The 26,229-nt window shown below is 44.3% G+C and overlaps 1 protein-coding gene across 4 annotated transcripts in view; it reads left to right on the top strand.

Moving 5' to 3' along the window:
* Positions 1-26,229, top strand: part of LOC121277224 (protein prune homolog 2-like) — a 496,270-nt gene that overhangs the window by 356,983 nt on the left and 113,058 nt on the right. For 2 of the 4 annotated variants that reach the window (XM_041186396.1, XM_041186394.1), the window contains exon 9: positions 9,699-9,815. In XM_041186396.1, the coding sequence (XP_041042330.1) occupies positions 9,699-9,815 (117 nt within the window). Of the gene's footprint in view, positions 1-8,297; positions 8,332-9,698; positions 9,826-26,229 lie in introns of those variants that run through there. The other 2 variants (XM_041186398.1, XM_041186397.1) reach the window with 2 other exon arrangements.

Genomic DNA, 26,229 nt, shown 5'->3' with positions numbered 1-26,229 from the left:
ATGGCGGGCAAATGAGATCCCACCTGCCATGGAAACAGTGGAATGTATAATGAATGCAGCGGGTTTGGGATGATACAGTGTGAAAAGCTGCCATTGCAGCTGAGTGTAAATCTGGGAACATTCTGCCCATGAATTATTCCTTGATTGCAAGCAACCATTTAGATCCACTACAGTTTCTGAAGGCTATAGGCAGCTGCAAATATTTGAAGCTTTGGTCTGAATATGGTTTGTTTTCTCGACGGTAAGTGGCATTGTTCCTTTGGGACAAAGGAGCTGACTTGATCTATTTTTTCCATTATTGACACAGAGTTGCAAAGTGTTTATATCGTTTGAGTCCGATTATTCCATTGTTTATCTTCCTGGAATAAATTGTTACTGATAATTTTAAAGGTGAGAAAGATTGAATTGACCATTTGAAAATGGAACTTTGTTGAGTATCTATCAGAGACTGTTAAGCCCACGTTTTAAATGAATACTGCAAATTTTTGTAAGGAACTGGGCCCATTAGCTTGATTCCTGCCCAGTTTTAGAAATTGCCCAATCCTCTACCATCTGCAAAAATTATAGAAGTAGTAGCTGTCCTAAAATAGCTGAGTTTATTTAAGTGAAGCAATAATGACTTGGCAATACCCTCTGTTATTATTAGGACACCACTTATGCTCAGTACCAATAAGGCAGAAGTGGATTTCAATAGCTCACCAGGTAGTTTAAAGAAAGATTATTTATTAGCTGCTTTTAACTTTTTTTGTTGCCTACCCTTATGAGGCTCCCATTCTTTCCCTCCCCACTCTACAGAGGGACAAGGTCCCAGAACTTCCGATCTGGGTCGGATGCCAATTCCAAACCAGATCACACAAGAAGTTACCTACTTACCTTCCTAGGATTTCTCAGGCTCGTCCTCTGATGGAGGGGCCTTCTAAACTCAGGCAGTGCAGGAATCTTCACAGGGACCAGCCCAGAACATCTTTGTAGAAGCCACACCCCCTATTTATGGCACTAGCTGCCGTATTCTGGTAAGCAAAGAGTTTAAATGTCCCAAAACCACTTTGAGAAGCTACAAAGAGGAGGTGAAGGAGGATCGTGGAGTTAAGTGGGTGAGGGGGTAGGGTGGTAGGTGGGTGAGGAGTTAGGGTGGGTCGGGTGGAGTCAGTGGCTGGGGTGGGGAGGTGTAGAAGGTGGTCAGGCGGTGGTCGAGGGGTCAGAGGTCAGTCAGAGGAGAAGGGGAGTTAGTCTGGGGGGATGAGTCAGGGGGTCCAATGGGGAGTTGGGAGGTCACTAGTAGTTAGTTCTAACCAGGAGTTAGAACTGGTTTTAATCCTTTAATTCTTTTAACTTTTCCTGGGTAACTAATCAGGTAAGTGAGTCAGAACTATCTAACTCAGAGTTAGAGTTAGAGACTTTTTCAGAAGGTTTCAGATGCAGTGTTATTGCCCATCAGTAGTCCAAACTTGCCTAGGAATTCCCACGTAGTTAGGATTACCGAGGGGTCCCCAGTGCATCTTGGGGGTGCCTCCAGGGTACGACCACCCGGATATCGGAGGTTCTGGGCCAATGTGTTATTTACAGGGAATGCTTCTGTTTATTTTTCTAAATGAAGTCCCATAAGCAATATTTCTAGGTCAGCTGAAGGTTGGGATGCTGCACTCTGTATCTTCTGATGTGGATGCCATCCACAGGATACATAAGGCTGAATTTTCATGTTAGAGATGGGTAGCAGGATTTGGGAAATGTCCCGGCTTGGCGCATGCCTCAGGAAAAAGTGCCTTGAAAGGCACGATTTTCACTCCAGGGTAGACCATGTTAGAGTTGGGCCCAGTGACCCTGGAAACAATTTGGAGACAGCCACGGGCTGCTGAGTGCCAAGGCGAGCTGGTTAAAAAGTCCGCCTCGGTTCTTTGAAATTTCGCCAGTTGTTTTGTGCAATGTTAGGCCCCTCACCCTCATTCATCCCTCATATATCCACTCACTCCCCACCCACTTCTCATGCCCCATCCATGCCCTATGCCCTACACCCACCCTCATGGCTCCTTATAGCCAAATGCCAACTTAGTGCAAACTTATAACAAGCCATGTCCACCACTCTTTGCCCTTACACCCTCCATGCCAACTTAGCCAGTGTTCACCATGATCAACCTCAGGATCTGTGCTGAGATGAAATAACAGTTCTAGGGATCTATTACAGACTTCACTATATTAAAAAATTCATTCATGAAAGCCTATTCAATACATTTAAATTCCTTCAAGTGCTTAATCTGTAATAATAACAGCCTTAATAACCTCTTGGATCTGTCAGTCAAACTAAACTTACAGCCCTTCATTGTGACAATGACAGGCTTTGGAAGCAGTCAAGCAGTATTAATGTTATAATGATAGCTCTTAGGGTTATCACAACAAACATGTATTGAAACTTCTAGAACCAATTATTTTTACTCTCAGAAACATAAGCAGGCAGATTTGTTTTTTAGAAGTTAAAGGGCAGGGGATTTAAACATTTGACAGCTTGACATTTCTACATACCTTATCCACCTTTCACGAGCATGTACATTTCCACCACGAAGTTATAGTAGGTTGAGGCTATTCTTGGAGTGAAAATCGGTTCTGCTTGTCCTGTGCACTGAATTTAAATGACCCAGGTGAGTTAGGGTTTCCCTCATGTCCGCTTCACACTCTGCCCCCATTCCCCTACCGAGGAAAATGGTGCGTGTCAGAAATGGGGGTGGGAATTCCGGATCCAGGTTTTGTCTGCTACTTTTAAAGGTCACAGGCAATCCAGACTGCACAAAAATCCTGCCCATAGTATTTGTTGAAAATCAACAACATTTGTAATCCCATTAGAGTTGAAATAGCTACTGTCTCAGGAAGGTTCCTCCAGATGTTAGTGTTGATAACAGCAAATAAAAGGGCTGCTGTTCCTGGCACTGGATGAGGCTTGCAGCTACATTTTCTTGTCTATATATAGATTGAACACTCAGTCATCCCATACAAAGCAGCACTGCAGCTGGCAGCACAGGCTGTGCTGACATTGTCAAAGATATGTGCTTAAAGTTCCCCTCACTAATTGCATTTAAGAATTTAATATTGGCCCAGATATTACAACCAACATCACTCACCATTCAGTATGCTGACAAGTCCCATAAGAGTTTTTTCAGGCTTTTGAATGGAGACTTGGGGCAGGATTTTCCTATGGGAGGCAGAAATTGGGAGGCAGGTTCAATCCCTTGTTGCATTCCTGCCCCCATCTCCAGCCTACCATGAAGCATGATCTTGATCTTGCCTCCACTGCTCTCTGGGAAGGATTAACAAACATCTGAGAGAGGACATTCCACCACATCTCTGACTTAAATGGGAGACCCCTTAATTTGAAACTGTGGCCCCTAGTTCTAGAAGGGGAAACATCCTCTCAGCATCTAGCCTGTCAAGCCCCTTCAGAATTTTATGTTGCAACAAGATCACCTCTCGTTCTTCTAAGCTCCAATTAGTATAGGCTCAACCTGCTCAAACTTTCCTCATTAGAAAGCCCCTTCATCCCAGGAATCAACCCAGTGAATTAATCTTCTCTGAACTGCCTACAATGTAAGCATATCCCTTCTCAAATGAGGAGACCAAAAAGGTACACAGTGCATTACTGTAGAGAGAATGTGCAAGGTTATGGAGGTAAGGCAGGGGAGTTGGAGAGCCAGTGCAGACTCAATGGGCCAAATGGTCTCCTCCTGCACTGTGACGATACCGTGATACTCTAGGTGCAGTCTCACGAATGTCCTGTCTAGCTAAATTTGCAGATGACACAAAGGCAGGCAGGAATGTAGGTTGTGAAGAAGTCATAAGGGGCAGGATTTTACGTGTCGGTGAGCGGGGGGGTGGAACCCGCTCGCCGACGTGTAAAATGACGTGTGGTGACGTCGGGGGAAAATGATGTCACTGGGCCCCATTTAAATTTTCAGGAAGGCGGGAGCGCAGCAAAATTAGCTGCGTGCCCACCGACCTGTCAATGGCCAATTGAGGCTTAAGGTTAGCGGGCAGGCCAGGAGCCCTGGCGGGAACTACAAAAAACATGAACCTTCATCCACGGGCGGGATGAGGTTTCAAGTAGGCTTTAAAAAATTTTAATAAAGATTTTGTAAAAATTATGGACATGTCCCAACTCATGTGACATGGGGAATGCTTTTTTAAAATATTCGTTCATGGGATGTGGGCGTCACTAGCTAGGCCAGTATTTATTGCCCATCCTTGTTCACAGGGCACTTAAGAGTCAACCACGTTGCTGTGGGTCTGGAGTCACATGTAGGCCAGACCAGGTAAGAATAGCAGATTTTCTTCATTAGTGAACCAGATGTGTTTTTTTTTTAATGACTATTGGCAATGGTTTTGTGGTAATCTTCAGCCTCTTAATTCCAGAGTTTTATTGAATTCAAATTTGGCCACCTGCCGTGGTGGGATTCGAACCCAGGTCCCTAGAATATTACCCTCAGTCGCTGGAATACTAGTCAATACTAGTGACAATGCCACTATGCCACTGCCTCCCTTTTGTGACCTCTACTGTGAAGATATAGGATAGTTGTTCAAAATCTCTTCTATTTCCTTGTTTCACATTATTAGTTCACCAGTCTCATCCTCGAAGGGACCAATGCTCACTACTTCTACTATTTTCCTTTTTATAACTTGTAGAAGACTTTATTGTCTGTTCTTATATTTCTTGCTAGTTCTGTCTCATACACTAATTCTTTCTCTCCTTTTTATAATCATCCTTTTCTGGTTTCTAAAATTTGCCCTCTGTTCTGGCCGACTGCTAAATTTTGCAGAATTGTACACCTTTCCTTTGAACTTGATATCTTTTTTATCTTCCTTAGTCAGCCATAGATGGTGCATCCTTCTCGAAGAGCCTTTCTTCCTCAAAAGAATATATCTTTGCTGATAGTTAGGAAATACCTCCTTAAATGTCTGCCACTGCTTCTTTGCCATCTCACCTTTTAACCTATTTTCCCATTCATTTTAGCCAACTCTATCTTCATAATCTTGTAACTGCCTTATTTTAAGTTTAAGACACTAGTTTCTGACCCACATTTTCAGCCTCAAACTGATTGTGAAATTTTATTGTGTTACGATCACTCTTATCTAGTGTATCCTTTATTATGAGGTCATTAATCAATCTTGTTTCATTACACATTACCAGGTCTAAAATAGCCTGCTCCCTGGTTGGTTCTAGAATGTATTGTTCTTAGAAACTGTCCTGAGTATACTCTATGCGCTCATCCTCCAGGCTGCTTTTGATAATTTGTCTCATCCAAACTATAAAAGATTAAAATCACTGATAATTATTGAAGTACCTTTCTTACAAGCCCCAATAAATTCTTGATTTATACTCTCTCCTAAAGTGTAGCTACTGTTTTATGGGACCTAAAACTACTCCCACCAGTGACTTCTTTATTTGCTATTTTTTATGTCTGCCCAAACCGATTCTATATTAGTGGAGACCGCAGACAATATCCATCTCTCTGTGATGGTAAAATCACATAGGCTAGATGAACATTTGTCTTTCTTGAGCCAACGCATGATTGCTGCATTCACAGCCATGTGATTAGCCCTAAAGTCTTCAAAGTTCACCAGCTAAACCTTTGCTGGGTCAGATGGTGCCTCACAATAATGGCTTCCTTGACTGACCCTGTTGTGACAGCCTGGCCTAGCCACCTGCATAGTCACCCACACCACCTCGTGCAGCAGAAGGCTCCCCCTCCTCATCCCCTGCCCCATCCTCTCCCACATCCTACTCATCCTCTTCTCTGAGGACATCCCACCTTCCTCTGCCTCTACCTCCTCAAGGGTCATTCCCCCTTTGCTGGGCCCTGTTGTGAAGTATGTAGCAGACCACAACCATGTGAGAAACCTGGGAGGGAGTATTGCAGGGCATCACCGGAACAGTCCAGGCAACAAAAGCACATCTTGGACAGCCTGACTGACTGTTTAATGAGGGTTCTTGTCAGCAGGTAACTGTCATTGTAACACCTTTAGGGATCCGTTCATGATGCACATACAGGAATGAGGAGCCATCGCCTCAGTAGCCCTTGTCCCTTAGAATACACCCATGGACCTTGGTGGTGGAGGTGGGGGTTGAATGCTGGAATGGAAGGGCAGCAGAAGGCTTGACAGGCGGAGAATACATGCATCATTGCAGCTTCCGGAAAAGTGTGCACAGATATGCAGGAAACTTTTCTAGTGGACACATATATACCATATATTCATGTATATTCATGGAGTGGTAGGTCTTCCTGTTGATGAACCTTTCCGGTCAGTCAATGGATGACCTGATGGCCACATGGGTGCAGTCAATGATGCCATGTGCTTGTGGGAACCTGGCAATTATGCCAAATCCAAATGCCCACTGAGTCTGTGAGGTCCCATCGGCTGGGAATTTGATGCAGTTTCTAGCCTTGACAAAGAGGGCATCTGTGCCCATTGTGATGTAACTGTCCTGCAGAGGCCCACGGCCGAGCCATAGAACCATAGAAAAGTTACAGCACAGAAGAAAGCCATTCGGCCCATCTTGTCCATGCCAGCCCAAGAACATCTGCTGCATCCTCTGTGGTGGGCCTCACTATGGCAGGGCCAGAAAATTCCATCCATAGTGTCTCGTTCTCCCCCTGTGACCCTGGCTCCACGGCTGTGCACTCCTGATGCTGGGGACCCTTCCTCACTGTGCATGCTGCTGCTGTGGCGCCTCAGTAGACTGTGTGTGATGGTGCAAGTCCATTTTCCAGGTTCACCCTTCCTGCTGTCCAGGTGATGCCTGAGCAGCCTGGTTCAATGCCCCGATGCCCGGGCAATGCCTGTTGTGTTCCCAGCCCCTGAGGTGACAGAGACTTCACCCCTGCCTCTCTATCCTCCCTTGATGAGCTCTTGTAACTTTTTAGCACATTCAATGAGACCTCTCAGTCAGTTCAAACAATTTGAATAAAGTTTGAAAGACGACTTTGCTAGCTGATTTGCCTCCATTATTGTTCGCGTCTTCGCTCACTGGGTATGATTGCTGAGAGCTCCTGATTCTTAGCTGCCTCCCAGAACATTGTGTGGTGTCGCACTCGGGGCCTTTTGTTGCAACCTCAATGAGCTTAATTGAAGCTTTGATAGGTACGGGTTTGATTTGCCGCCTGCACTGTGCAAAATGTCTGACACTGGAAACAGAGGCAGGACTTTCAGCTCTTGTTTTTTGTGCCATCCTGCCTCTGTTTCATCCCGGTTTGAAATGGGAAAATCTGGCCCCTCGCGTCATTGAACATCTGATCCAGCACTGTGCGCTCTAAAGGGGATCTATGGTAGAGTTGAACAAGAGAAGCAGCAGCGAGGCTCTACAACCAATCAGATTGAAGAATATTCACTGTGATTATAGAGGTTAAATGAGGAAATATAAATTAAATTTAAATCATGTTCATAAAACAAAATAATAAAGTAAGGGGCGGGGGTGCTGCTGGAAGAGAGAAAAGAGATAAAAGATACAGACAGAAAAAATAAGAAAAACTATTTTTTGTTTTTCTTGAAATCTCCAACAATAATTCAATTCTGAAGGGATGCAACACCACTTAAATGTTCGTGCCAGAGTGGTTGTTTGGCAGTAATTATGACTTGTCAGGCTGTTAAAAATTCACTTACACCTGAATGCACCAGTCTTTTTTTTTGATGTGTTTAGTAGCAACTAGCGGGTAAGGACTGTAATTTCGTGCCTTTATGTGGATTTCAATGCCGAGTCTCTGTGAGGTACTGTTACAGCATAGTCTGTGGGAGAGCAGAGTAACTCAGAGCACAGCTTCTGGATTTCTACACTTATCTGCACAAGTGCGTACTTTGGAAGTTGGGGCCCCATTTACCCCATAATAAAGATGAGTGCTTTTAGCCTTACTGTTATTCTTGATGCAAAATATGGACCTTTCTGTTGTAAGTATTACCTGTACACTCACCACATCTTTTAAAATAAACAAGTATATTATGGCAGAAGAATAATAATGCCAGAAAAATAATACACCAAATTAATTGTTCAGTGTCCTGTCCTGTTTAGCCGTTACTATAATTAAAAGGCCAAGATGTATACCATTATAAGAGTTTGTGTAACCAATAAATTGTGAGAACAATTACATATGTTTTGGTTAAAAAATAAAATCACTAAGTAGTGAAGAGTTCATAACTGAAAACAGGAAACTAATTGTGAAAATTAAATTGCAGCAGTAATAAGCTAGTCAGTAAATTGCGTAAAACTATTGGGTATATTTCCTGTTTTATGGTTGATATTTGTTGACGGACTCTCCAGTTAAATGAATACTCTCCTGCTGATGCCTTCAATAGAATGTAAGTATACATGTTATGAATGGAATGCCAAAGTAAATTAAGGAGTTTGTTTTAGTGGTTCGGTATGGGTTGAGTGAAGGTTGGTTCATTAAACACATCTGCTCCTCTATAGATTGTGTACCTATGTTAATTTCTGTACTAGATTAAAGATAGGGGGCCGGTTTGCTCAGTTGGGTAGACAGCTAGCATGTAGATCCAAATAACACCAACAGCTTGGGGCTTGAACCATTCCAGTTGAGATAGACTTAGGGCCTGTCTCCTCACCCTACCTGTAATAAATAAATCTACACTTTGGCGTAGTTCGGTGAATAATTGCCTTCGGTGAATAATTATATAATCACCGTTCGCCATTTGAGAGCTTCTTTCATAAAATATATTCTTTTGGTGATGGAGAAGACCACATTATTCTTTTTAAAACATTGATATCTCTTCTGTGATGTTTCAAGAGAAAAAAAGTAACTTGTGAAGTAGGAGGTTTGAACTTTGCTAAGTGTCTAGTCCTTCACCTCTTGCATGTAGTTCTAATACTATATCATAAGAAATCACCATTTGCATTAATAAACCTTGATGTCAGTTGATATTTTGCAACTAAAAATAACGTTAACATTTGTGTGGCTTTTATATTCAATGCAATTGTTATTGTGTAATGACAAGTACATTATGTAAAATATCAATGTTAGAATTCAATGGTGTGTTATCCATGATTTTTAACATGCGCAGTGCATGTACGAAAGAGGAAATGGTTTGTAGAATAATTGTAGAATTACTTTTCCATGTAAATCTAATTGTAATCTGAGCAAGAAATTCGAGAACAATTTTATATAAAAGTAGATACTTTTAAATCAATTTTTAATACTGTGCTGTACACTCCATATCCTTTGGCCAAGCTTTCATTTACTAACCCTAACATCAGTTAGGTTCTGTGTCAATTTTTATCTTAAAACACTGCTATGAAGCACCTTAGGATGTTTTCCTATGTGAAATGCACTTACATAACTGTAAGCTATGTTATAGCCATATATTGGAAATTGGTCAGGAATCTTTGCTGATAGGATTGAGAGGTGTTTTGTGCAATATATTTTCTTTGGTGGCATATATACAGCATAAAGAAATCCTTCAATGTGATGTACTCCACTAGCTATGTAAAATAGTATGAAATATTTCCACCTGATGGAAAGTATTTTAATTACTTCCTTCATTTAGACCTGCTAGTTCATGTTATCTGTTGGACTAGTAATAAAAGTACTTCCTTCAATTTTCATCCTTTTTCTTTGATGGGTTAATTTACAGGCAACGCTGCACAATTTTATAAACTTTTTTTAACCTACATTTTATTTTGTTTTTTTCTGCCATTTTTGTTTTTACAGTTCCTTAAAATTTGTGGAGGAGTATGTACCTCAAAGCTCAGTGTCAATGGCACAAGATTCCCTTCAGGGACCCGCTGTGGAAGTAAAGGAAAACTGGCTATATGAAGAATATAAAGGGTTAGTTTTAGTAAGCATGATATCTCATTTATACTTCTGTAAATGGTAGTTTATTCTCAATTGTCATAATAATGTGCAAATGTTGTGAAAAATGATACATATACAATTAATTTGAGTCTATCAGGTTTTTTAAATTCCTGTATTCAAGCTTCAAAACCACTGAACTCTCACTGGAGCTGCATCCAAAGCAATGTAGAGAAATTGGTCAGAAAGCTTTGCTGGTAGGATTGAGAGGTGTTTTGTGCAATATATTTTCTTTAGTGGCAGCATGAATGATAATAGATGTGACAGCATTTCAAACTCAGGATTTCACCAAAGAGGTAACTCTACACATATTGTCCTGGTACAAAGTAGATGGCACATCTGGAATGCATACCCAAGATGGAAGATCAAAGCCCATTCCAAATTGGGCCCCTACGTTATTTCCATAAATTCGGTGAGTTTTGGGCATGAATTGTGTGTCCTGCTGTAGCTTGCCAGTCAGGACTTTCACAAAATCATCTGGCCAGGTCACCAAGCTGGCCCAATAATAAGATCTGGAGGCGGAAGTGCTGATTGGAGGAAAGTGGTAGGTGCAGGTCAGCAAAGGCCTGAAATATTGATGTGGAACTAGCAGGGGCATTCTGGCCCTCCTTGCTCTAGGTTGGGATAAGTAAAAAAACAAGAGACTTACCTGTTCTTTGGCACTGCCAGCAATCCCTTTTAGTTTTAGTGCCACTTATTGTGTGGTGCACATAGGTTGTATCATTAGCCGCTGATGTCTTTGTTAATTTAATTTTCCAATATTATCTATTAATTTGTCCTCAGTTGTTTGTGATTTGCATCAAAAATTCAGAATATTTGGTATATCTTTGTAATAAGTTGAATACTAAAGTTTTTTTAATTGAATTAATGACTCTGTTAGCGGCACTTGCATAGGAACTTGATGTAAATGAGTTAACCAGTGTATTAAAAATAGTACACAAGAGCTATTTTAGGAAGTAATGGCACTTGATTCTTAGTCAAAAAGCTATGGGTTCAAATCTTACTAAACACATAATCTAGGCTAATAGTTCCGTGCAGCGCTGAGAGTGTGCAGGATTGGCAATTGTGTTGTCTTTCAGATAAGGCATTAACTGAGATCCTGCCTACTGTCCAAATGGGTATAAATGTTCCTACCTCATTATTGAAAGAAGAGAAGGCAAATTCTGGCCAATTATTATTCCTCAATCAACATTTACAAAAATAGATTAACTAGCCATTTATCTCATTGAGATCTGCGGAACCCTGCCAATGGCCAAAATATTTTGCCCGTCAGGCAGGCGCACGCCAGACCCAAACAAGCGTGAAATGACGCGCGATGATGTTGGATGAGCGTCCTGGTGTCGTCGAGCACTGGCGTAATATTTCAGTCGGTAGGCGCAAGCGGGAGTCGACAGCCTGCCCACCGACAATTAGCAGGCCTAACAAGGCCATTAAAGATCTAATCAAAAGAAATTTTTCAGTGCTCACCCAACCTTACGGTTGATGGGCAGGCAAAAAGGCCAAGCGGCCTTTGGATTTTTTGCGAAATCTCATCCACGGGCGGAATGAGGGCTCGGACAGTGATTAAAAATTTTTTTTTTTTTTAAATTTTCAAACTAATTTCTAACATGTCCCTGCTCATGAGTCACATGAGGGGACATGTTATTAATGTTTTAAAAATCTTCCTTTTTTATTTTCAAAAATCTTCATCTCCCCGATGCAACCCTGTGCTCAGGAAGCGTTTCCTGCGCGCATGCATGAACTCCTGTGCTCACCCTCCTCTCCCCACCCCGCCCCACCCCCACCTCCACCCTCACCCCCGCCCCAACAACAAAGACAGTGCTGCAGCACGCATTTCACGCTGGGCGGACCTGAATTGGCCAGCCAGTGTGAAATTGCGGTTGGACCCTGATCGCAGGTGGCTGTCACTTTCACAGCCACTCCCGGGCCTGACCACCGGAAAATCCTAGCCTATAAAACAATGACATAAAAGGCACTACATAAATGTAAACTTGTTGTTCTTATATTTAACTCTTTACCATTTTTAACATTCTAACTTGATCAAAAGCTGTGATTACAACATTGTGATTTGAAATCTGTTGGGATTAGGGTTAGTTGGGTCATTTTAAATTGTTGCAGTAGGCATTTACAAAACATTAATCTGTGTTCAATAGTTGTCATTAAATGCTCCTTTTAAAAGTAAACTGGCATAGGCAATTCATCCCAATGTTTTAAGAGGCTGCTATCTTTATGAAATATTAGAATGATTAATGGTCATTCGTATAAATGAGTTTATTTTCAATTGTAGTAACAAATGTAGGTTGAAGGGAGTTAGATTAACATGGATGAATAATTGAGATGAGCCTTTGCTCAGAGGTTCGATGCAAACATTGTTGGTAATGGGCACTCATGAGCACCAACAGTTAGTAATGGCTCGCTACAGGTGCAAAGTAATTGAATTCACAGGATCTTTCACCAATATCCAGCTTGATTGAACAAAGGGAGGAATCGTCCAGTCCCATTGGCATCGGACGTCATGGTGTGCAGAGGAGGACTGCATGGTGAGAAGGCCAAAAATCGATTCACGCCGGCAGAAACCAGTTTGCAGTTGTCCGCTCCAGCCGTCAATGATGGGCTGCATTTGCCACCGCCGCACGTCAGGAACCTAATTTCAATACTTTAGCATCTCATTATATGCCCTACTCGCTGGAATCATCCCCTCACATCAAATTTACCACCCACGTCTGCGTGACTTCAGAACGGTGTGCTTCACGACCACCTTTAAAAGGCACACACCAGGTGACCTGAACTTCGAGGGGAACTCTGAGGTGAGTGCACGCAACCTTGTGCAGCCCTTGCAAGCATCGCCCTTGGACATCAATGAAGAAGTGCCGCACACTCGCGGGCATAGGCAAGTCGCTTTTTCCTGATTGACTTTCATTGCGGGTCAGGCCAAGGAACGAGGGGTGAGGTGTTGCAGGTGGGGCAAGGCAGCACAGACTGAAGGAAGTAAGCAAGCACATGCTGGGGGTGGGGGAGATGCGGTGAGGGAAGTGGCCATGCACTTGGAAAAGCTTGTCAAAATTGAGCATTCTTCTGCAGCAACAGCTCCATTGACATAGAATCACAGAAACAGGCAGGTAGTTCAGGAGTCCCCTGGGGTCCCGCTCGCAAATCGGTATTCCGTTGTGGAGGCTGATGAGGGCGTTGGTTCCTCCAGAGTGTGCGGACAGAGCCAAGCTTCTGGCACCTCAAGCAGCTTGTCTGTACAGGAGGGGAGGAAGAGAGGAAGAGCAATAGTAATAGGGGATTCTATAGTCAGGGGAACATAGGCGCTACTGTGGCCATCAACATGACTTACAGGGAGCAGGGAAGAAGAAGAAGAGTACAGCGGAGACACCTGGCTCGGCAAAGGGAAGAGCGCCTCCCTCAAGATGAAGGGGCAGCAGAGCCTTCTGCACGTGCAGCTGAAGATCCACAACGAGCCATCACTCATAGGCACCTCGATAGACCCAGGGCCTATAGACAATGCTTGTCATTCCTGCAGATGACCGAGAACGAGTGTTGCCAAAGACTGCACATGTCTAAGGAACTGTTCAGTCACATATGCTACCAGTTGTAGGATTTGGCTCCACGGGGGCATGAAGGGCATCCACTGCCAGTGGCTGGGAAAGTAACCGCAACGCTCAACTTTTACTCCAGTGGCTCCTTCCAGGGCTCCACAAGCCCCCACGAGGATCTTGCAAGCCCCCATGCACAAGTGTATCCAAGAGATCACAGACACCATCTTCGCAAAGACACACAATTTTGTGCATTTTGCCCAAGATCAGGAAAGCCAGGAAGCAAAAGCACTGGGATTTATGCAGATCTCTGGTTTTCCACAGGTGCAGGGTGCCATCGACTGCACTCACGAGGCGCTTAGATCTCCATGGCAACATGCAGTCACCAAATGTTCAGTTGGTGTGCAACCACCACAAACACATACTACAGGTCTGTGCACGATTCCCAGGGAGCGTCCATGTCTCCTACATCCCGAGCAGGTCTCGGATCCCTGACATCTTCCAGCGTCCAGAGTGGTTGCAGGGTTGGCTCCTCGGGGAAAGAGGACGTGGCTGATGGTGCCCGTACGGCTGCCTCAGATCGCAGCAGAGCGAGAGTATAATGAGGCTCATGCCACGACCCGGACTTTAGTGGAGCAAACGTTAGGCTTATTGAAAATGATGTTCCGGTGCTTCGATAGGTCCAGTGGATCACTGCACTACAGTCCCCAGAGGTTGTCATGCATCATTGTTGTTGGCGCTGCAATGGGTAGAGGACCTGGTTGAGGAGGAGATGGAAGAGTTGCACATCTCCTCCGATGAGAAGTACATTGAAGGGGATGACAATGATGAGGTCCTCGAAGGCGAGGATGCCGGCAATGAGGCCAATGCACTGGCCAGATGAGGCAGGCTCTCATAGTTGCAATATTCGTGGAGGATGATGATGAGATGCAGTGAGGACAGTCCTGACTTCCTCACCTTGCATCCGTGAAAGTTTGACTACTGTGTGGCTGATGGCAGCACACATACCCTCAGTGCTCAGGCTCATGTCATGGAGACCAGCGGAGATTCCAGGAGGAGGATGATGACATGCAGTGAGGACACTCCATAGATCTTCACATAGCTTCTATGAATGTCTGACTCCTGTCTGGCTAAGCGCAGCTCTCTTGCGATCTGTGATCAGGGTCATATCATGGAGATCCAGCCATGAATCTTTAAATGCACCTGATCCTTTGTCAGGCTTCAGCAACTGGACCCTTCAGGAGCAGAGTATCACTGGTCACAGATGCTGATGAGATGGGGAGGCCTTGCCCCACCTCAAAGGTGCTGAGAGCATATAGAGAGAGTGATGGAACTCTGTGATGTCTGTCCAAGACATTCTGGCAGCAATGATAAGCACCATCGAGGTGCAGGCATCAGTAATGTGTCCTGTAAGTGTGAAGCCAGACCAGCACTTTGGTCTGAAGGTTACACTCTGCATAGGGAAGAGACCGTGGACTGAGTCACCTACCTTTATCTTGTGCAGAAAGGCTTCACATCTGAGTGACACAGGCATTCCTGAGAGTTTATTTACAAAAGTGAACTTTATGTACTAAATGATTAACACGCCCTGGCTATGCAACTACATCATCTTAACCTTCCTAACCCTATTGCTACATCTTGGTGCCCCCCTCCACCCCAACATCCACAGGAGAGGTGGAGGCAGCCTGCTGAGCGCTAAATCCTGTCTGTGATGACCTTGGGCATCCTCCAGTGGTGGGGGGGGGGCGGTGGGGGGGGTGGTGGGGGGTTTGGGGTCCTGCTGTGTTGCAGCGACTCCCCCCTCGGCCTGTGGAGCTGGAGTTGCTGGGGTCACAGGAAGAAGTGATTTGGATGGGCTAGACACTCCCAGAGTCACCTGGGTGGATGGCTCCGGGCTGTGCACCTGCTGATTCTCCACCGTATGGGTGCCCATGGCTGAATCCTTGCAGAGAAGTGGAAGCTGGAGTGAGATCGAGCTGCCCCACACTCCTCTCATGCTGACATGTTGGAGGCCAACTATGGTGTCAGCGCTGGAGTTCAGCCTGTTCAGCAATGCAGGACTGATGTCTGGACCAAGGTCTCTATGGTGGCCGCCATCCTACCAGTGTTGACCTCGATGCGTTGGCGTGCAGCGCTATCACCTCAGACTGATGGTGGATGAACCCCTCTATCATGCCTTGCAATCTGAGGAGTGCAGCGGACATCCCTTCCTGACGTTTCTGAGCTTGTCTTTGCAGGTCCTGCAACTGAGGTATGACCGACTCCAGAGGCCCCTCATCTGACTCGAACTCAGCAGATTTCTGGTCTTCTGTCCTCCAAGTGCCAGAAACCTGGGAAGTTCCTGCCTCCGCCTGCTGTGGATCAGACAATGTGATGTGCTCACCAGATTGTGACCCCGCAGCTACTCTAAAACCAGGTCCCACCGAGGTGTGTCTCTGCGCTGGTGGAGGGTGTGGGTGTGCACTGTGACAGGTCTTCAATTAGGGTGTCATCAGATTCTTCTAGTGTGTCTTCGGGGCTTGACTTGAGCACCTGACTCGTGGACCCCCTCAGCTACTTGCCAGATGTCCCTGCAAAAGCAAGGAGAGATGATTAGTGCATGCCAGGGGGCTGCGGAGCAGGAGAACTCACTCACAGCATGGTTGTCTGATGGATGTTGCACTGCTGGATCCTCAATTGTCTGAGCACCGTCCACCGCACCGTCAGCACAGGGACAGTCTAGATCGTCACCAGCCAGCTGGATGACTCTATTTTCAAAATCTGTGAGGATCTTGATGTCAGGCTTTCCTCCACCAGTCTGTGACCTTTCCGTTTTGTTGTGTGCCAGCTTGTTCTCCATGAATACAGATGGAGAGAGTGTAAGCAGGGTGCCTGCCAGGCCAGATGAGAAGGATGCCTGGCATGTGTGGGTGGTGGGTGGTGAGTGGTGCCAAGGACAGGATGAGGGCATGATCCACAGGGCAGATGGTATGTGTGAGAGAGTGAATGGTGATGTCCCTTGAACTGGCAGTGAGTTAGATCCCTGTGGATGTGTGATGGGCTTGTGAGTGTGTGAGTTGAGAGTGATGAGAAGAGTGACTTACCCTGGTAGAACGGAGGAGATCATTCATCCTCTTTCAGCACTGGGTGGCTGTCCTCTTTTGTAGGGCATTGGCACTGAATACCATTGCCACCACCTCCCATTGCTAGCTCTATGTAGGGTCACCTTTTAAATATGGTTCTCAGATTACTGAACGCCTGAGGTGAAGGCAGGGCTGGAGAATCAGAGGCCACCCCACCAGTGATCTGGAGTGTTCCCCTGAATGCATTATTAATCAGATGGGACGCGCCGGGATTGGGACAATACGTCACAAAAACCCTCCATTGCAGCTGGCGAGTGAAGCAACATTTTTCCCCACCACTACCGCACTTAATGCAAATCTGGGACAATTCTGCCCAATGACTCATGAGTTACTGGAATGTACTTCCACTCTGTGATTTGAGGTCACAAATTATACAAGCACATTTAAATTTACAGGTGTAGTCACTGCTTACCACTTCAACTCCATAGAGCAATTGCTACCACCTGTCCCCTAGAGTGATTTTGATTGAGTTTAAAATAGAGTAGTAGTAGGATGGCAGTCACATTGAAAGTTCAGAAAAATTATTCCATTCCATGTTAATAATTTTTTATTTTTCTATTTTTACACTTTCAAAAATTTTCAGTGCTCTCCCCTTAGCAGCACTTAGTCTCAGGGAGCAGTGCACTGTTTGGTGCGCATGCGTGAAAGAGCGCACTCTGACAGTTGGGGAAACCCCCCCCACCCGCCCGCTTAAAATAGCAGCGGGGCCCATTTTGGCGCTGGTGATCAGCTGCCCGCCCGCTGCCGAACTGGTGGGGCCCACCCACCCATCAAGGGCAAAATTCTGCCCATTGTGTCATGGAGGAAGCCATTCTTATCAAGACTACATAATAATGAATTGTATTGAGTCTAACATCCTACAGACGCATTTTCTTTGCAATCTGCAAAACAAGGCTAATAACTAGCATGTTAGAGTCGAAATAGGCTTTGCTCAACAAGGAAGATACTTCAGTTCCTAACATGGCTATCTCTCCCTTCAGTTAAAGAAAAATTTTAGGAAAGATGGACTGATCTTAGAAATTGAAAAAATACAGAGTGATTATTGTTCACCATATTTCCACTTCTATCTTTATTGAAAGATCAGGAGTTGATTGACCCGTAATACATAGAATTACATAGAATCTACAGGACAGAAATTGGCCATTAAGCCCAAACATTCTTTGCTGGCATTTATGCTCCAGACAAGCTTTCTCCCACCCTACTTCATCTGATCATCCAATCCTATCAGTTTACCCTTCTAAGCCTTTTCCCTCATGTGCTTATCTAGCTTATCCTTAAATGCACCTTTACTCACATTGCAGTCCAGACACACTTTTGTCACCCAATATTTAATTATCCACATAGCTTGCAAATGTAGCATAAATTTTGATGAATTTGCAGCTTCTTTAAGATGATTAATTGAATGTTCAATGTTCCTAACATTTTGATATGTGGAATGATTCCCTACAGCTACCATAATTGTCTTAAAGCTCAGACATAAATGTATTGATTCTCAATCTGCCAAAATACGGAGAAAAGAAAGTAGCGATCTCCTTTAAATAATTTAGGTATAAGACTGACAATTGGGGTGTTGTGGTTGTTGCCCACTAAGGATTAAGAGATACTGCCCACGCTAATTTTAGGTATATCTAATGCTTTTAAACAAAAATTGATGGGGCAGTGAAGAACTGTGCATCTTGATCGAATTTATTTACCCTGTATTTCGCAGTGTTTGTGCATTTTCATGGCATGAATATGTGATAACCAACCCCATCACACTCACTTCCTATGTTGCCATGATACCATACATCTGTGATTCATCACTAATGTAGAAGTGGAGGCAGTATCAATGCTGTTTACTACCAACAAGGTTAACCTAATTCAGTGAGAAATGGAGAATGTGTTAGCACAGTGAAATGGTTGTGGACAAAGTTTTAATGCAAATACATTGACAGGCATGCTGGTGCAGATTGCACGTTATGAATGAATTTAAATATTTAAAAAGGAAGGAAGAAGATGACCCCTGGTGCTTTTGACAACAGCCCTACAGTTAGTGTATTTTGTGCAGTTTTAAGCATCCTGTTATAGGCATGACATTAAACACTTGCAGCAGAGGAAGGTACATGATCATGAGGAGATAGCAAGGCTGTGAGATTACTGGCATCACTCCAGCAAAGAGCCAATACAGACAGGATGAATTGAATGAATTCTTTCTGTGCTGTAAACTTCAATGGTTCTATCTTTCATGGCGAGGGCATCCAAAAGTTAGGTGTTTTAGCTCAAACACAGGAAGCAAATAGTAATGTTAGGTCAGATGCAAGCAGCAAAGTTTAATGCTTGATGGGTTTTTTTTGTGACTGGAAAGCTGTTTCCGGTCAGGTTCCACAGGGCCCAATACTAAGTCACTTGCTTTTCCTGGTGTTTATTTATTTTTTTAAAATTATTCAATCAAGGGATGTGGGCTTCGCTGGCTAGGCCAGCATTTATTGCCCATTCCTAGTTACCCTTGAGAAGGTGGTAGTGAGCTGCCTCCTTGAACCGCTGCAATCCATGTAGTGTAGGTACACACACAGTGCTGTTAGGAAGGGAGTTCCAGGATTTTGACCCAGCGGCAGTGAAGGAACGGCATTATATTTCCAAGTCTGGATGGTGAGTGGCTTGGAGGGGAACTTCCAGGTCGTGGGTTTTCCATCTATCTGCTTCCCTTGTCCTTCTAGACGGTAGTGGTTGTGGGTTTGGAAGGTGCTGTCTAAGGAGCCTTTGTGAATTCCTGCGGTACATCTTGTAGATGGTACACGCTGCTGCTACTGTTGTGCGTTGGTGGTGGAGGGAGTGAACGTTTGTGGATGGGGTGCCAATCAAGTGGGCTGCTTTGTCCTGGACAAGCTTCTTGAGTGTTGTGGGAGCTACCCTCACCCAGGCAAGTGGGGAGTTTTCCATCACACTCCTGACTTGTGCCTTGTAGATGGTGGACAGCCTTTGGGAAGTCAGGAGGTGAGTTACTTATCGCAGGATTCCTAGCCTCTGACCTGCCCCTGTAGCCACAGTATTTATATGGCTAGTCCAGTTCAGTTTATGGTCAATGGTAACCTCCAGGATGTTGATAATGGGGGATTCAGTGATAGTAATGCCATTGAATGCCAATGGGCGATGGTTAGATTCTCTCTTGTTGGAGATGGTCATTACCTGGCACTTGTGTGACATGAAAGTTACTTGCCACTTGTCAGCCCAAGCCTGAATATTGTCCAGGTCTTGCTGCATTTGGACATGGACGGTTTCAATATCTGAGGAGTCTTGAATGGCGCTGAACATTGTGCAATCATCAGCGAACATCCCCACTTCTGACCTTGTGATGGGAGAAAGGCCATTGATGGGGCAGCTGAAGATGTTTGGGGCTTAGGATACTTACCTGAGGAACTCCTGCAGTGATATCCTGAAGCTGAGATGACAGACCTCCAACAATATCAACCATCTTCCTTGGCACTCGGTATGACTCCAACCAGTGGAGAGTTTACCCCCTGATTCTTACTGACTCCAGTTTTGCTCAGGCTCCTTGATGACACACTCAGTAAGCGTGACCTTGACATCAAGGCCGCATTTGACCGAGTGTGTCATCAAGGAGCCCTGGCAAAACTGGAGTCAATGGGAATTAGGGGGAAAACTCTCCACTTTGAATTGGCAAGTATGATTAAGAAGTTTTAAGATGATACAAAAATTGGCTGCTTAGTTGATAATGAATAAAAAAGCTGTAGACTATAGTAAAACAGCAATGGAGTAGCCAGCTGGGTGGAATAATAACAAATGGACTTCAATCCAAAGAAGTGTGAGGTAATACTTTTGGAGAAGGCTAACAGGGCAAGGTTATAAACAAAAGTGGTAGGATACTGAGAGGCATAAAGGAACAGAGGGCTGTGGTGTGCACATCCCCAGATCCCTGAATGTGGCAGCTTAGTCAGGTAAAGTGGTCAAGAAGTTTTGCCTTTATTAGCTGAGACATGGACTATTAGAGCAGGGTTGTTACTCTGGAACTGTATAAAAACTATATATATATATATATAAAAAATACTGGTTAGGCCACAGCTGGATTACTGCATGCAGATCTGGTCATCATACTATAGGCAAGATGTGATTGCACTGGATAGAATACAGAGAAGATTTAGAGAATTTTGACTGGACTGGAGAATTTTAAATATGAGGAAAGATTGGATAGGTGAGTATTGTTTTCTTTGGAACAGAGGAGGTTGTAGGAAGTTCTGATTGAAGTGCATAAAATCATGCGGGATCTAGACAGATTGGATAGGAAGGCCCTATTCCCCTTAGTTGAGTCTATAACCAGGGGGCATAAACTTAGGATAAGATATAGGAGATTTGGAGGGGGATTCTAGAGGCAAACATTTCACCCAGATGATGGTGGGGATCTGGAAGGGTGGTAGAGGCAGAAACCCTCAACATTTAAAAGTACTTGGGTATGCACTTGAAGTGCAGTAACTTACAAAGCTATGGACCAAGCACTGAAAAGTCGGATTAGGCTGGATGGTTCCTTGTTGGCCAGTGTGGGCACCATGGGCTAGGAGACCTCCATCTGTGCTATAAATTTCTATGATTCACACAACAACGCGTCCCGATTGGAAAGTCAGTGGATCAGGGAATTGAAATTATGTCCTTCCACTCTGTGGCATCACACACTTGTTAATATTTTTAAAAGCTTTGATAAGCTATTTTTCATCTGATGTTTCAAGTACCACTGAAGAGAGACTATAATGCTATGGTTGTGGCTTTCATGGTCATGGGAGTTAACTTTTTTGGCAGGGATCGGTAGTTTGGATGGAAGGGTGAACTATCTCCACTGCAGAAACACAAATGAAAAAATCCACTGATTCCCCAAATACTACAAAATGGTTGGGGTGGGGGTGAGGGTGGATGGGGGGAATGGAGAACCTGCCACAAACTAGTTTTATCATTGTCACCATGTGCACATTTAAGTTAATAATGGCACAACGCCTGATTACTGCTGGCAGGTAAATGATGAATAACTTCAATAAATGCCTTCCATATCTATTGTAACACTTCATTACAAATAAATATCTTGCATTGTCACTAGAGGGAGCTATTTGTTAGCGCAGTCAACAATTTTAAACTGGGGCATGTTGATGAGATAAGCTTATTTGAAAAGAAAATACATAGCAGTAAAATACATTTTATGCATGTCTTAAGCATGCATTCTCTGTTTCACTGAAACAATTTAACAAATTTGAAACACTTCAGGTCAAACAGCTTGAGATGATGATACCAATACAGAATGAAGCTGTTTGTTCTCCGTGCTCAACCCCGCCCAATAGCACAGCATCATAACATTTTTCATTTCTCACACCCCTATTGCTTTCCTGAATAAGATTGACAATTGAGAGACAGTTTTGTGCTGGGAGTTGTTGCCCATTAAGGATTGGGAGATATTGTGATATTATTTGCCAGAAGACAAATGTCCATCCCACTAGTGTGCTCAGGTTCTCAGCCAGTTCCTAACTGTACAGCCCAGTGCCTTTTGGAAAGGGACTAAACTACAGTTCTCCATATTCAGTTTATATTCTGGATGCAGGTGGCATTAGATTATAATGGAAGGAAAAGGACAAGAAAAATAAAATTACTTAAAGTTCATTTATTGCAGTGGTGTTTAAATTAGTACAGAAATTAATGCAACCTCAGCCATTTAAAAAAAAACAGTGCAAAAGCACTGAACATTCAGTTGTAAATGTTTAGATGAATGAGAACAGCATATGCTTGTACATTAAATATCATGGTTCACTGGCTGTTCACAACGGAAAGTATTTTAACTGTCAGAGAAGCACTGGAGTATGAAGTGTTGGACGAGCAATAAAGGTTACCAAAATCAGAAATACTATTTCTTTATACAACTAAGAGAATGGGATTGCTCTCCTCCTCAGAAAATCCCTGACCTTTTAGCCCAAAGCTTCAGATCTGTGTTGGCAGTTATGTTGGGTTGGGGGGGTGGGGACAATTTAATGGAGCCCACAAGAGCGGGAGACAGGGTGATTGAATTAGGTGAGCTGCGATATTTCGATTTCCCAACTGGATGCCGGGATGCACTGGCATGTTTACAACGTGTCAGGTCTCAAACCATCCTGTGGCGGCTTTGTATTTGTCATATTTTTATGTACCATGAATACTGATTAGTGTAAAAGATTGTTTAATTATGCCCTACCTTCATTGCACAGGCAGCGGCACGTGAAAATCTTGTGACACCCAGTTCACATTTGTTTAAAGGTGGTGTGCACCAGCCAGCTTTGTGCAGTTGTGTTTCAGGTCAGTGGTTTTCCTTGTTGAGCTCTGTGGCACAAGGGAGGGGAGCAAGAGAATGGCAGCTTGCGTGGAGGCTTGGGACTGGAAAGGTTGAATCAGGGTTGTGAAGGGCCAGATGTTCAAAGGGTGGGGTTTGGGTGCATGAAGGATTGGAAGAAGGTTCCAAGGTGGACAAAGGGTGGAGGAGTGAAGAGGGAAGGGCCTGGCATTCTGGGTGGAAGGGGGGTGGGGCGGTGGTGTCGGTGTTGACAGTCAGTCAGAGTACAGAACTGAGGGCCCTAAAGGGCTGTCCACATGTGGATCCATCTCAGGGTGTTGGCTGGCAAAGTCCTAGCAGGAGTTTTCAGTTCACCTACAACATTTCAATTATCCCCGCTAAGAGTGATCTCGGACAATGTCCTTTACAATACGCAGCTGAGCTTCCAAGTTCATCCATGTCCCTCAGAGTGGCATCTACAGCACTGGACGCTACATGAACATTGAATAAAGAGTGCACAAAAGCGCAACATTGTTTCTTTCACAATAAACAAAATGTCCCTCATTCCCCTGTAACTATTAATGTGTGTCAACCATGAGGTGTGCCAATACATTTGGATGACTAAGGTAGACTGAGCAAATACTGATGATGCACATATGACTTCATAGAAGGGCCAAATTTTGGGCGATTTTAATGGCCCCTCTCGGCAACTGAGGCTCAGGCCTTTTGCTGGCACTGAAAAGGGACCATCAGAACTCTTGAAAAACAAACAATTGTCGTACAGTGAACATGGTGGTGAAGCAGTCTGGGAAGAGTATCCTGCAGTCAGCATCGTGGTGAAGCAGTCTGGGAAGAACGTCCTGCAGTTGGTTCTTGTTGAAAATAACAAGAATGACATCACCAAAACAGCGCGAGAGAGCGGCGGAGAGATCAGAACCAGCGCGAGTGCAGGAAGCTTCAAAAAGTGAGAGCTGATTGGTGAGTAGTGGATAGGTATTTTTCTCCAGTTTTTTCTCCAGTTTAAAATAGATTAAGCTAAGGAAAGATAAGAGTTCTAGTTTTTATTTAAAGTGCATAAATAATTTAATTTTTTTTTACTGTATTTAACTTAAAGTAAGGGGTTTTTTTTCAACTAGAGGCATGGCAGGGCAGCTCAGTCCCATGTTATGTACCACCTGCAACATGTGGGAAGCCCTTGATGCTCCTTACGCTCTGACCGACCACGTGTGCAGGAAGTGCCACCAGCTGCAGCTACTTGAGCTCTGAGTTTTGGAACTTGAGCGGCAGCTGGAGGCTCTGAGGTGTATCCGTGAGGCTGAGAGTTTCGTGGATAGCACGTTTTTAGACGTGGTCACCCCACAGCTTACAGAAGTGTAGACAGAGAGGGAATGGGTGACCATCAGTCAGAAGAAAGGTGTCAGGCAGAGAGTCAGGAAATCCCCAGGGTGCATCTCACTCGAGAACTGTTTTTCTGTGTTGGAAAACGGTGAGAGTGACGGTTCCTCTGGGGAGTGCAGCCACACTCATGGCACTGTGACTGACTCAGCTGCACAGTGGGGGAGGAAAAAGAGAAGAGCAATAGTGGTAGGAATCTCAATAGTAAGGGGAACAGACAGGCATTTCTGCAGACATAGACATGACTCTAGGATGGTATGTTTCCTCCCTGGTGCCAGGGTCAAGGATGTCACTGAAGAGCTGCAGGGCATTCTAAAGGGGGAGGCCAAACAGACAGAGATCATGCTCCATATTGGTACCAACGACATAGGTAGAAAGAGGGATGTGGTTCTGCAAGCAGAAATTAGGAAGCTAGGAAGCAGATTAAAAAACAGGACCTCAAAGGTAGTAATCTCTGGATTACTTCCAGTGCCACACGCTAGTGAGTATAGGAGGTTAGTCCAAATGAATGCGTGGCTGGAGAGATGGTGTAGGAGGGAGGGCTTTAGATTTCTGGGACATTGAGACCATTTCTGGAGGCAGGGGGACCTGCACAAGACGGACAGGTTGCACCTGAACCAGAATGGGACCAACATCCTTGTGGGGAGTTTGCTACTGCTTTTGGGGAGGTTAAACTAACTTGGCAGGGGGATGGGATCCTGAGAGGAGGTTCAGCAGGGGGAAATGCAAAGCCAAAATTAGAAGAGAGAACAAGTGAGTCCTGAAGGCATAGAAATTATAGGCCAGTTAAGGCACAAGTGAGTTTGGCAAGGTTGGATGGTATTTATTTTAATGTAAGGAGTCTGATGAATAAGGCAGATGAGTTGAGGGCACAAATTAACACATGGAAGTATGATGTCGTTGCTGTCACAGAGACATGGCTGAGAGAGGGGCAGGATTGGCAGCTCAATATTCCAGGATATAGGGTTTTCAGGCGAGACAGGGAAGGAGGTAAAAGAGGAGGAGGTATCACAATATTGATCAAGGAATCAATTACAGCAGTAAGGAGGGATGACACTTTAGAAGGCTCCTCAAATGAAGCCGTATGGGTAGAACTGAAAAACAAAAAAGGAGCAATCACATTGCTGGGAGTGTCCTATAGGCCCCCAAACAGTCAGAGAGAAATAGAAGAGCAGATATCTAGGCAAATTTCAGGGAAGTGTAAAAATAATAGGGTAGTAATAGTGGGGGATTTCAACTTCCCCAACATTAACTGGGTTGGTCATAGTGTGATAGGTTTAGAGGAAGAGAAATTCTTAAAATGCATCCAGGAGAGCTTTTTAAGCCACTACGTAGAAGGTCCTATAAGAGGTGGGGGTGGGGGGTGGGGAGGGCGCGGTCCTGGACTTAATTTTAGGGAATGAAGTCAGGCAAGTGGTAGGCGTGTCAGTGGGGGATCATTCTGCAGATAGTGATCCTAAGTCTGTTAGATTCAAGGTTGCTATGGAAAAGGACAAGGATGGGCCAGAAATCACAGTTCTAAATTGGAGGAAGGCCGATTTTAATAAGATCACATATGATTTGGCCAGAGTGGATTGGGAGCAGCCACTTTTAAGTAAATCTGCGTCAGAGCAGTGGGACTCATTCAAGAAGGAAATGGGAGGAGTAAGGCCAACATATTCCAGTAAAGACAAAGGGTGGGACCAACAAATCCAGGGAACCCTGGGTGTCGAGGGATATACAGGATTGGATAAAAAGAAAAAGGGAGGCTTGTGGCAGGTACCGAGCGCTGAAGCCCTAGAGGAGTATAGAATATGTAGGGGGAACTTAAAAAGGAAATTAGGAAAGCAAAAAGGGGGCATGAAAAAACATTGACAGCTGAAGTAAAGGAAAATCTAAAGTTCTTCAAGAGTAAAAGGATAACTAGGGAAAGAGTAGGGCCCATTAAGGACCATCGTGGTAATTTGTGTGTGGAGCTAGAAGACGAAGGTAGGGTTCTAAATGAATACTTTTTGTCGGTGTTCACAGTGAGAGGGATGATGTGGGTATGGAAATCAGGCAGAAGGACTGTGATATAATTA

This window comes from Carcharodon carcharias, chromosome 4 (genome assembly GCF_017639515.1).
Source record: "Carcharodon carcharias isolate sCarCar2 chromosome 4, sCarCar2.pri, whole genome shotgun sequence".
Lineage (NCBI taxonomy): Eukaryota > Metazoa > Chordata > Chondrichthyes > Lamniformes > Lamnidae > Carcharodon > Carcharodon carcharias.
The sequence above is the reverse complement of the archived record's forward strand: the minus strand, read 5'-3'. Positions and strand labels throughout refer to the sequence as shown.